This window comes from Rattus norvegicus, chromosome X, assembly GCF_021556685.1.
Source record: "Rattus norvegicus strain SHRSP/BbbUtx chromosome X, alternate assembly SHRSP_T2T, whole genome shotgun sequence".
In the NCBI taxonomy this organism is placed as follows: domain Eukaryota; kingdom Metazoa; phylum Chordata; class Mammalia; order Rodentia; family Muridae; genus Rattus; species Rattus norvegicus.
In genome coordinates, this window is record NC_141554.1 from 112,336,647 (window position 1) to 112,349,973 (window position 13,327).

The following is a 13,327-nucleotide window of genomic DNA, read 5'->3' on the forward strand; positions in this document are numbered from 1 at the left end:
AGTAAATTTCACTTGAGACTTTACAGGATCCAGCACTTTCTATGAACGGCCACAAACACCCAGTAAAGACTGGGTGACACGTGCATTTTGGCAAACAACTGGCCACAATTAAGCTGCAGTAAGAAGTTGATGTGCACTAGTGACAGTATGCAGAATCTGAATAAGACAGGTATTATACACACAGAATCAATACCCACAAGGGGGTTACTTAATTCTGTGTAGGCATTACTATCACTGTGTCCAGACTTTATTCCATTCTGAAAGAAAAAAAGCACACTTCTCTTCACATTATCTAAATGAAAAACACATGCACAAATTATTGCAATCAAAAATTAAGTAGTAACTGAAAATACTACTCTATTTAATATCATCAGAATTTAGGGTTAATGAATAATCCAAAAGGAGTAATTTGGAGCGATAGTTATTCAAAGGCAATCTTCTTCATGGTATCTTCAGTTACTCAAAGGCAACATTCATGGCATCTTGCCCCTTGCGACGGTACTCCTCAAATGCCTTTGCAACCTCCTCTACCTTCTTATGCATTATGCCTAGAGTGGGAAAGGCATAGAACCATTAGTCAAAGTCACATTCCATGGATGCAATAACACACCCTCCCCTCAATTATGACATATGGAACTTTAAATCACAATTTTAATAGGGTTAAGTTTTAGAAAATCCGAGAGAAAAAATTCATTAGTTTGGAAATAAAAATAGTGGATGAGAATCATTCTTTGTTGTCTTTAACTTTGGGGCAATAACAGTCTGCCTTCAATTTATGTTTTATTGGAGAGAGTATTAACTGTTTGTTTTTACTCATTAACACCCAAAAGGACAATTCAGGGTGGTCAATACATTGAACACATAGATTTGGGGAGGTCTGAGCTACCTATAAGACAGACCTTGGAGAATATTTACATTTCTGGCTCCTGATTATTTATTTACCTTGGTGGTTCTTAAGTTTGCTCAGGGGCAGTGTACTGCAAAATGTCATTAATAGTTACCATATCAAATAGTAGTTTTCTGCCAGGCAAAATAAACTGTTGAGGTAAGTATGTTAATCAGAGCTTTTCTACAAAAATGCACAAATAGAACTGCTCGTTAGTTTTCATAGGGGACAAATAATAGTTGGTACCCTCAAAGGAAAGGAAAGTTTTGCAAAATAAAAACTAAAACTTAATTGATCTACTTTATTCCTTTCAACCATCCAGAACAGTCTTAATGTTTACCCAGTTTTTGAAAAGCACCATACATATATGAAATACATACACTCTGTAAGATCACACTCTAAGAGTGGGTAATTTAAATCATGGTTATCTGCTGAAGGGCCAGAACAACAGTGGATAATGAGCTTGACAAAATAAATCTCTTCTTTTTGTTCCAATAACAAACTGCAGGGTGCAGATTCCCCCCCCCCCCTTAAATAACGGTTTTAATGTGATGGAAGCATAAACGAGCAGTCTGAGCCATTAACTTCAGACTAGAGACGTCACCATCAGTGCAATTTACTAATTTGCTGATTGATACATACTAAATGCAAGGGACTACATTTATAACAATCTTAAAAGTCAATAAAATGTCAAGAAACACAAGTCAGCATTATTAAGAGAGGCTTACTATAAACAGTTTGTCATGTCTTCTAATTGAATTCCCAGGACTATTTCTGAATTAACTCACCTCAAATGTTTTAGGCCCTTCATTCATTAAGGGCAGACATTGCACATAGTACTTACTGCTCAGATTTCTGGTCCCAAGACCAGCATCACTGATTGGTTTCTGACACTATATTAAGTTAATACATCATAGTAAAAGTAAAATTCTAGTACTAGTCACTTGAAAAAAAATACAGCATTTATATTTCTGCATTATTAAAAAGACACTCTACATACAAAAATAAAAATTCTATTACTAAACAAAATGTGAGTTATCAACAAAGACAAGAAGTAGATTCAAGATTTCCTGAGACTTGTTTGGGATAGGAATGGATGGTAACTACTAGTAGGGCAATAGGACACTTGGGAGAAAGAGAAATATTCAAATATTGAAATGCTATTGATATTGATGTTTGTACAGCTCTACAGACTTATCTAGTCAATGACAATGTATTTAGTAATGAAATCACAACAATCTATTTTCATAAACACAGCAATTCTCCTGCTTCAGCTCCTTAAACCTGGAATAGCAGACATGAACCACCACATTTGGCCCTTGAATTTACTTCTGTGCCTTATCAAAAATCAGTTTGGGGTAAGCTTGTATTTTTGTTTCTGAGGTCTTTATTTTGTGGATCGTTGTGTCTTTCCCCTTAAATATCACACAGTACTGTTTATTTATTTATTGTTTTCATTTTGCTTATGAGTATCGATGTAAAATACTCAATAAAATTCTAGCAAACTGAATCAAAGAACACATCAAAACCATCATTCAACACAATCAAGTAGACTTCATCTCGGGACGCAAGGTTGCTTTCAATATATGAAAATATATGAAAATCTCTTAACATAATCCACTATATAAACAAATCAAAGAAAAAAATCACATGATCATCTCATTAGATGTCGAAAAAGCATTTGACAAAATACAATACCATTTCATATTAAAAGTATTGATTAGTGAAGCATAATTTAAAATAAGAAAAAAGTTGGGGACTTTAAGACTTAACAATGGACTATAAAAAACCATTTGTATGTATGTATGTATGTGTTTACACACACATACATACATACACACACAACAACAACACAATTAATTTAAAAAGAAGTCATGAATTTGAAAGAAAGGAGTGGTATATGGGAGGCTTGGGAGGAAGGAAAGAGAACGGGTAATGATGTAATTGTACTATAATCTCAAAACTAGAAGAAATAAGAACAAACACCATGGCATATTCAAGTATTTAGCTAACTGCCGTTAGTAGCATGGAAAGACAGTTATGTATGCAGGTCTACTACCTGTCAGCTTTGTATTTTCTCTTTCATTAGAAGCTCAGGGGTTGGTAAGACCCCTCAGCTAGATAAATGCTTGATGTGAAAGCAGGGGGGCTTGAGTTCAAGTCCCAAGTTCTTTGTAAAGGATGCTGTGGAACTAGAGACAGGTGGATTTCTTGGGCCTGTTGGCTAGCCAGCCTCAATGATGAGCCCAATGTCTTAGTAATGGGTCATGTTTTATAAGACAAGGTAGGATGACAAATGACACTGAGGCTGACCTCTGGCCTACACACACACACACACACACACACACACACAGAGAGAGAGAGAGAGAGAGAGAGAGAGAGAGAGGGAGAAGGGGAGGAAGAGTGAGGAGAGAGACAGAGACACAGAGAGACAGAGACACAGAGAGACAGAGAGAGAAACGAAAAGAGAGAGAGAAACAGAGAGATTTAAATACAGAGCAACACATATACACTCACATATGTACATATATACACACAGGGACACATACACATTCATCTATAGCCTCTGCAACAATAACAGTAAGTTTAATATACTGTGCTAGGTACATGTCAGGGGACAAATAAATTGTAACTGTCTATTAAACCCTAAACTAAATCAAAACCTAAGGCCAGAGGTACATTTCAAAAATACAGACAAATTAATGCATAATTGCTATGAAGAAGTTAAAATCTGTACTTTGTATATGATGCTAAGATCAGGTCTTATTGAAAAATCAGGAGTAAGGGGTCTACAATAAAGACATAATAATTTCATGAAGATCATTCTGACAGGAGTGTGGAAACGAACTGAAGTAGAGTGAGAAGAGAAAGTAGATCACGAAGGTTTCTGCAGACTGAACTCACACATCTGTAAAATAGTTGTAAAGATGTAGAGGAGTAAAACACCAAAACGTTAAGTATACAAAGAAAGGCATGAAACACTTTAAAAATTGCGAAGAGTTCTGTGTCAGAAATATGAACTTGGTAGGACTAGATAATTCCAAATGGTGTTCAAAGTGGAGCAGTAAACAGGATGCATGACTAAGAAGCTGACCCTTCCTCTCCTCTGTATCTTACCTCTGGGTAGTGCTCCCTATTCGAGCTCTGCAGAACGTTTGCTTTGACAACTGAACAAGCTAAGCTCTAGATCAGAGATACCAGATCAAGTCAAGGGTGGGCATTCTGTATTAAAGCTAAGGAGTAAACAGATGTTTCCAAGAGCTTAAGTGTGCCCACAAAGGAGCATGGAGTGTCTACTTCCTGCTCTATGGTTCTAAGAATGCTGAGTTAACACTGGCCTAACTAATCTACAGCCAGGAACTGCAAAATTCTTCTCCAGAGACTTTGACTCGCTAGAAAGTCTAAAAAAGATAGTGGCTAAAAGTCCTTCGGTGACGGGAAAAGAGAGGTATCTAATCATAATTTCCCACAGCAAGTTAACAAACCCAGCTACAAAATGTTTCATGTTGCTTTAAGTATAAGAATATTTGAGAAAAACAATTTGAGAGAGATTGAAACAAAATGGAAAGATGAGAGCAACAAATTAGGAAGAGCAAAATAATTTTTTGAAAAAATTAACCAACTCAGGGATGATACTGATTCTACAAACATGAATGAATGCTACTAAGTGCACATACGTGCGCGCGCGCACACACACACACACACACACACACACACACTCGTCATATGACAGCAGGCTCTTGCAACATAAAGGTTATTGCAGAAAGTAAAGATCAACACAAGTTTGGAAAAAGAAGTAGAGTACAGATCTAGAAAAACTAACAAATCCCATAGAGAGAGACACTAGGAAAGAATAAAAATGTAGATGAGTTCAGGGAAGCAAGCATTAGATTAAGTATATTTCCAGAAAGTGGAACAGAGATAACATAAGCAAAGAAATTAGCAGAAAGCTCATTTGAGAGCACAGCCTCAAACAGAAAGAACTGAGTTTCTGGACTCATTAATATTAGGCTCAGTAGATGAAACAGATTCACATCAAAGCATATCATCCTAAATTTAAGTATTCTTAGAAAGAGCTTAAAAATTTCAATAGGGAAAAACCCAAAATGAAGAACCTTCAGAAAAGGTTCAGAATCACAATGGCCCTCAGAGTTGGAAGAAGACAGAATTGCTTCTTCAAAAGTCCCAGGAAAAATTATTTCCAAGCTATCATTTAATACCTAACATTATCAATCAAGTGAGCTAGCGGGGTACATATCTTTTCAGCAATGCACAAGATCAAAATACATGTTGTACATTCTCTCTGGAAGCTGGGGGAATATGTGCTATAATGGAACCAAGGGAATGAATCAAGGGATCAGAATATCAAGGGAGTCACAAAGTAAAGTCAGGCCAGCACCAATTTCAGAAGGTATAATAGAGGAGGGTTGAAAGGATAGCTCAGTGGTAGAGCATCTGCTAAGCATATAGGTTCTAATTCCTATATTCTAATAACCTATGCATATAGGTTCTAATTCCAATCCCAGGAACCACCACCACCAACAACCACCAAATAAACAGCACAGAAAACAAAGAGTAGAGATTACAGCTCGATGGAAGAGACAAGTATTGCAGGTTGAACTAGATAATTTAAATTAAAATCAGGGATTCAGGTACTAACTCTACTGTTAAGTATACAGAAAACTAAGCCAAAAATAAAATTCAAAAGTAAACAAAAACCTGTAAAAAGAAAGAAAATGGAGTGTGCTAGGCTATGAACAGCACCTGTGTGATCATAATTAAAGTAATAATGGTCAAAGTGAAATTTATGATATTTGTGCATTGCAAGTAGGTGGAGGGATTTAATATAGGAAAACTAAGACTAAATAGTTTTTGACAAAATTAATTTAATTTGAGGTGCCTCTGGCATATCTGTGGGTGAATGTTTCTTTTTTTTTTTTTTTTCTTTTTTTTTGGAGCTGGGGACCGAACCCAGGGCCTTGCGCTTGCTAGGCAAGCGCTCTACCACTGAGTTAAATCCCCAACCCCCTGAATGTTTCTTAATGCAGAGTTTTGATAGTGAAAATAAAAATAACCATTTGTGAAATTATGGCTGGAGATGACAACTGGGGTCAAATGTACTGCTGGCTAAGAGAAATGCCCTTTAATGCCCTTTAATGGTTAAGAAAACCATTAGAATCAGGGAGAGGTCTCAAGTCAATATTCTAAGTGCCTACCTTAGAAAAACAGAAAAAGAACAAAGTCAACACAAGGCAAGCAAAGGGAGGGAGTAATAAAGACAGAGCTAAGAGGAAGAGAAGTGCAAACAGAATCACCATAGGAAAAAAAAAATCAATGAACTAAAAAGCTAATTCTTTGAGAGAGAAAAAAAAGTCAATAAAATTAATAAACTTCAGGCAAGAGGGAGAAGTTTAAGCACAGAAACCACAAATCACCAGGATCACAAAAGAAACAGGACATACCACTGCAAAACTACAAAACTATTTTGTATTTATAACCCAACAGCCTAATTCTTTGAGAAACAGAAGGCTTTTAAAATGTAACCAAGGTAAAACACACAATCAAAATACATTTAGAAACAAATGAAACCTTTTCCCTACAAAAGTACCCAGGCCCGAACAGTTTTACTGATGATCTATCAAAACATTCAAAGAAGAATTAATACCATTTCCCCAAATCCTAAGAAATAGAAGACAGTGTTGATACCAAAAACAGGCAAAGATAGTACAGTATCAAGAGAAAACTACGGGCCAATAAATCTGCAGCACACCCAAAGTATCTCACATATTTAAAAGCTTGTAGCAGAGAATTAGAAAAATAGATCCAAAAAGGCTGACTTTTTTTTATCCCACATATGTATGGATGACTGTCTATTTAAAAAATAATGAGTCCACAATGTAATCCAATTAAATAAAAAGCTCTTGTAACAACTGTACCGAAAAAGCATTTGATAAAATCTCACACCTGCTTATTATTTTTAAAAAATCAGCTAATTAGGAATAGCTGAGAATACATGAGCTTGAAAGAGCACCCACCAAAACCCTACAGCTAATATTACTACGTTAAGATGAAAGACTGGACGTTTTGCATATATGATCAGAAATGAAAGCAATAAGTAAACTAAGGGCTGTGTGATAGTTAAGGGGAAAGACACAAAGATTTATAAACATAAAGACCTCAGGAAAAGAAATCCAAGCTTACCCCAAACTGATTTTTGATAAGGCACAAAAGTAAATTCAAGGGCCAAATGTGTTGGTTCATGTCTGCTCTCCCAGGTTTAAGGAGGCTGAAGCAGGAGGAGTGCCATGAGTTAGAGAACAACTTGGGTTACAGTGTCAGAGTCTGTCTTTCAAAAGGAAAGAAATTTAGACTACAAGATGACTCAGCAGATAAGAGTGCTTGCCACCAAAGCATCATGGGAGAGAGAACTGACTCCTACATGTTGTCTTCGGACTGTGACATGCGTGTTGTGGCATGTGTTTGTGTGTGAACACTCACACAATATAAACAAACATAATGACAAAAGAAAATAAACTCTTTTGACCAAGGATAGTTTTTTCAATAGTACTGCATCTACTGAATGAATACAGGCAAAATCAACAAACAAAAAGCCATTGATCCAAACCTATCATACAAATGAAACCAAAATGTATCACAACCTTAAAATATAAAATGTAAAAAAAGACAAAACTTTTAGAAAAAAATGAGAGAAAAATCTTTGGGATTACAGATAATAAAAGCAAAAGCAAACACTGACAAATTGCCTAGCATTAAAATCTATGACAGGCTGGGTCAATGTCAGTATCCTGATTATGGTATTATTATACTACAGTTTTGTAAGATGCTATAATTGAGAAAAATAAGGTAATAAGAAAAATAAGGTAATAAGAAAATAAGGTAATAATAAGTAGGGTTTTGGTATTATTTCTTACAACTCTGTGAATCTGAGTTGACCTCAAACCAATTTTCCTAACAAAAAGCCCAACACATATGTGTAAGCTATTTTGTTAATGCTGGTGAAACAGGTTTTTTTCTCTATAATTGAAGCTGACCTGGGGACCTCATTCAGAAGCTCAGGATAGCTTCGTACTTGTGGCTCTCCTGCTTTAGCCTTCCTAGGTATGTCACATGTTACGGTTTTAGCTATTGCCAAACATATCCTATATAGGAAGCTAGGTTGCTTTTGACACTAACTGAAATTTTGTGGATTTCATATAATTAATCTTTCCTTGTAATTCAGAAAAGAAAAGTGAAGAGAAAAGGGGGAGAGGGAAAGAGGATATGACATTATCCTTTGACTAGTCATAGCTACTTTTAAGACATGCATTTTTCTAAAATCCAAGTAACAGCCAGCTCTACTTCAGTTCTTGCTGTACACTTCTAGATGGAAGAAAGTACTTCTAGAAGTACAAAGCCTCCCCCTCCGTGCTGCCCCCCACTCATAAGAATGCATCTGGTGTCATTGTGATATTAAAGTGATGAGAAGCTCCTATGCTTGGTGTAGCACTGTTCTTCACACACAATTGATAGGAAAATACAGTTCAAAGATGGGTAAAAAGAAAGACAAGCAAATGGCAAAGGGGTCCTGAATTATTGCAGTCGGGCAGGGTAGGTAGCCCAGGCAGGAGAATTATTTTTACATCTTTATGTGGTCTTCACTTGGTCAGTTATCAAAATTTTCAAAATATTACTCATTATAGAAGTCTCACTTTAAATAGCCACTTCCTAAAAATTAAAACAGGGGCAGCAGCAGCAACCCTGCTGCGCCATTTTGCCGCCCCCCCCCAGCTTTTGTTTCTTTATCCATCACACTTTAATCTCCTCCCTTTGTACCTGTTGAAGGCAGAGATAACATGACCATTTATGCCTGCTACAGACTAACACGGAGCCATAACACATAGGTGTTTTGTTCAATATCTACATAACATCTAAAATTACAATGTCTAATCTGGTCCGCAACTCATGCCCACTGAATCATCTCCCAGCCCCAGCACTTGAGTCTTCCAAAGCCTGTGGGTGCTACTTCGAGTCTCCTAATATTCTGTGATGGTAAATAAAAATGTACGAAGGTTTCAATACTTCTCAGAAGCCAAAGCTTATGAGAATTCATAGTTGGGCCTGTTGATTCCTCTCCTACAGCATTTTTCCTATTAATGTACCTGCTTGTCAAATGCTTTGAAATTTTTGAAAAAACAGTGCATAATTCATGCATATATTGAAATATCACACTGAACTTCATTGATATGTATAACAGATACATATTAATTAAAACAAACTAAATGCTGGGCCAGCAAGATGGTTTGGCAGATAAAAAGAACTTGCCAACAAGACTAATGGCATAATTTAGATTCCCAGAGCGAGCTGACTTCCTCCCACAAGTTGTTCTTTGAATTTCATAGAGTCACTGTGGAATATACAGAGCCCCTCCAAATAAATAATAGTAATTTAAAAACAGACAAACTAAGTGCTGACCTAAGAATGGTGGCAGACTTATAGTCCCAACACTTAAGAGGCTAAAGCAGGAGGAGCACCATGAATTCAAAGGCAGCCTAGCTACATAGTGAGACCATGTCTCAAAAATAAAATTAAAGTAAAATAAGCACTGTGTTGAGCTATAACTGACACCATAATGCTATCCTTTGCTCCTTCAAACACTGGTGTGCTTAACATGAGGACTGTCTATCTGAATACTGTAAGGGAGGCCATCCACTTATTTCATGTTTGACTTGTCTATTGAGCATGGGCCCCAAAACGGCATTATCCCGAGGCTCCAGTGTGTGTATGCATGCATGCATGTATTCAGTCACCAGCAAGAGGAAAACTGCTTTGGAGGGAAAAAAACCCTATCTTTCTTACAAACAATATAAATTCTGGTATTTGTGAGTGATTTAAATTATGTTGCATGTGGGGAAGCTCTCCAGCTTGAGGAAATTCACTTGGGCACAAAATGTACGTAAGTAGGATTAGTGAGAAATCTAATTTTGCAGGTGTATTGAGGGTATGTCAAATCTGGATTTACATACAGAAAAAGAATTCTGAGAATTCGACTCTGAGAATGTTAACCACCACACACTATTTCTTAACAGGAACTGAAGATTTGCTTAATTCTAATGTTAGTCCCCTAATCTAAAGTACAGGACATTCTTTGGAATTAAGGGAAAACATCTGTTTTGTCTGTAAAGAATAGCAGAGATGATCTAGTGGATCATTTAAATAGTGGAAAGACGCAAAATACCATTCAGTTAACTGAAATGGGAAGACTTAAGTGTCCCTGTGGAGTTTAAAATACACATTCTATATGAGCAAAGTCTACTTAGGTGGCTTTGTGCTGCTGTCACAGAGCTGGCAGAAGCCATTCAATTCTAAAGTATCTGAAGTGGAATGTTCAATTCCAGAACATAAGAGATGACCTTACCAATCCACCAATGTCACCAAGATTGCCCAAAGAATGTAAGGAAAGGCAGAGGCAAAGGGAACAGCCTCAATCAGTGAATGTGAATTGGAGCCTAGTCTAGAAGATGAAAGAGGACGAGGGCTCAATTGCAGTTTAAAGGTATCTTTTGGCACTTCAGCATTGGATGCTCTTCAGATAAAAGAGCTGAAATAACAAATATCCTGGGTTTGCTTTTGTGTGTTTGTTCATTTTGACACAAGGTCTCATACAGCACAGCCTAGCCTTCAATTACTCACTGAGTACTGAAAGACGACCCTGAACTCCCGATTCTTCCAGCTTTACCCCTCAAGGTACCTGGATTATGTGTTTGCACCGTCATGTCTAACTTTAATAAAAAGTGATTGTTTGAAACAAGGTGTCACTCTTAGACTTGCTTGGCCTGGTACTCATTGTGGAGATCAGGGCAGTCTAGAACTCACAGACATCCACCTGCCTCTGCCTTCCAACCGAAGGTATTAAAGTGTATACCATCATGGCTGGTTAATAAAAATATTTTTAAAATCACTTATAGGGGGTTGGGGATTTAGCTCAGTGGTAGAGCGCTTGCCTAGCAACCGCAAGGCCCTGGGTTCTGTCCCCAGCTCCAAAAGAAAAAAAAAATCACTTATAGGCTGAATCAAAACTGCTTTAAAAAGATCTAACACTAAAAAAGTTTAATTTGTCTCCTCAAATAATAACTATTAATATTGGGCAAAACAAAAGCACAATTATAAGGCATTATGTAAAACAGCCATTCTAAGATGAACCCTTAAAGCATTTTATGCAAGAGTTAGTTAGATACAGTTGATGACTAAGAATACTTCGTATAGAAAGTAAGGTAGTCACAGACATGGGACTCTACTTTGGAAACTTAACAACCCGGAAGATCATTTTAGTTACTTTAAGGAATAATTCTTTCTGCTCTAAATAACAATATAAATGTGAGACTCCATAGAATAACTATGCAGTTTTACTCTTTAGGAGCCCGCGATGATCATAGATAAAATAGATTTAGTCTTAGAACCTTGGGACATCTCATGAAAGAAGCCCAATGCCACGATAATAATAACGTTTCGAATAATAACGTGTTTTCCATGGCCTGCTCCTTTATTATTGTGCTATTTGGTGACTATGAATGGGCAGGGAGGGCGATGGTGGTATACGAAGCAAGAGGAAAACATGGATCCCTTATCCCACCTCCCTCCTCTGCCAGAATATACTCCATATACTTAAAACAAATAATAAATGACTTCAGACAGATTGCCAATTCTGTCGTAAGTGGTCCCCAAAGAGCTAGAGTTGCTGCAGCTTCAGTGGCTGCCAACTCAGAAGACAGATGTGGGACTGCAGCACTATTGTCAAGCCAGTCTTGAAAGAATGCTGTACAGTCTTACAAAAAGGAAGACGAGAGGGAGCTCCGATTTGCATCTGTGGCTACTATTCACTCTCTATTATACTCTTCAGCTGAAAAGACCCCACAGATACTGTCTAAGGGTAAATAAGCATTGTATTTGAAACCCTGCATGTGTTCAGACTTCCCTTAATTTGATGGTCTCTGAACCCCTTTTAATTCTGCCTATCGCTATGGACTGGTGTAGGAGTTAGAGATCTAAAGGAGCCCGGCTTGCCACACCTTTGTGGATGTTGAAAAGTTCATGGACTATGAAGTAATAGGTTAACATAAAGTGTATGTGGTGTTCAATTTCCAGTTCATCTTTATTTTTCCTTTGAAACACAATGGATTCTTTGGAGTAACTTTAAATTCATGGAAAATATTGTCCAGAAAAAGAGAGTCCCCATATACTGAATATACTCAAAAGTTCTAGCCTCACAAGCCTCCCCAGCTACCACTGTCCCACACCAGTGTAGTCATTATCCCTGATAAAGTACCATTACCACCCAAGGTCTATTCTTAGGCAAGTGCTCTACCACTGAGCTAAATCCCCAACCCCTCCAAGGTCTATTCTTTACACTGAAGTTCATGAATAACGTTGTTCATCCTACAGCTTTCAGAAAGGTATAATGATAGGTAGCCATCATTAAAGTACCACAGACAATATTTTTACAGCTCTCTGACTGCCTATTCATTCATCACCACGCCCACTACTGATCTTTTTTTTTAAACTATCTTTACAGTTTTGCCTTTTGCAGAATGTCATATATTTGGAATCACACAGTATATACAGTCTTTTTATTTTTAGCTTTTCTCAGTTAATAATATTCATCAAAATCACTTTTAAATAAATGATTTTTCAGTTAAGTATGTAATCTTTTTCATGTAACAGCTGCCATGTTTTATTATGGAAAATTTTTGTGCCAATATTACAGATATTAAGTCACAAAAACATTTCCCGGAAACATTTTAAAATAAAGATTTGATTTTATATGAGTTAATGATTTCTTTTTAGTAAAATATAATATTTGTATTGCCAGAAGAACACACTCATTCATTTTTCTATAACTGCTCTCTGAAAGTGAAAAAATGGATTAATTTAATCTTAAACTTTCAGTCCACAGACCATTTCAACAGACATGAGCCAATTAACTATTAAAAAGGAAAATAAAACAAAAAGAAAAAAAATCCTTTCCTGGACAATATAATTAAACCCCACCATGCTGCCTTCTTGATTACCTCGTTTCCTGATATGAAAAGGAAAGGCTTGTTGGGTGGGGATGGCAGAAAGAAGCTTGTGCTATCACGAACTAACAGAGTTTTCTCATTCTTCAGGAGAGTCCGTCTCTAATGAAACCCTCTAGACCAGGGGTTCTCACCCTCCCCAATTCTGCGATCCTTTAATGCGGTTCCTCATTTGTGGTGACCCCCAACTATAAAATTATGCTACTTCATAAATAATGTTGCTGCTGTTATGAATCGGAGTATAAATATTTTGGGAGATGGGTTTGCCAAAGGGGTCATGGCACACAGGTTGGGAACTGCTGCTCTATAACATTTCTCTAGTTCTTAAACTCAAATGAATCTTTAGAAAAAAAAGGAATTCTTATTAATC

At 36.8% G+C, this 13,327-nt stretch overlaps 1 protein-coding gene across 5 annotated transcripts in view; it reads right to left on the reverse strand.

Annotated features, from left to right (window-relative positions):
- Positions 1–319: 319 nt before the first annotated feature.
- Positions 320–13,327, reverse strand: part of Nup62cl (nucleoporin 62 C-terminal like) — a 55,641-nt gene continuing 42,633 nt past the window's right edge. For 4 of the 5 annotated variants that reach the window (XM_087599355.1, XM_087599354.1, XM_087599352.1 and 1 more), the window contains exon 9: positions 320–548. In XM_087599355.1, the coding sequence (XP_087455481.1) occupies positions 457–548 (92 nt within the window). In that variant the 3' untranslated portion in view covers positions 320–456. The remainder of the gene's footprint in view (positions 549–13,327) is intronic. The other variant, NM_001427605.1, reaches the window with a different exon arrangement.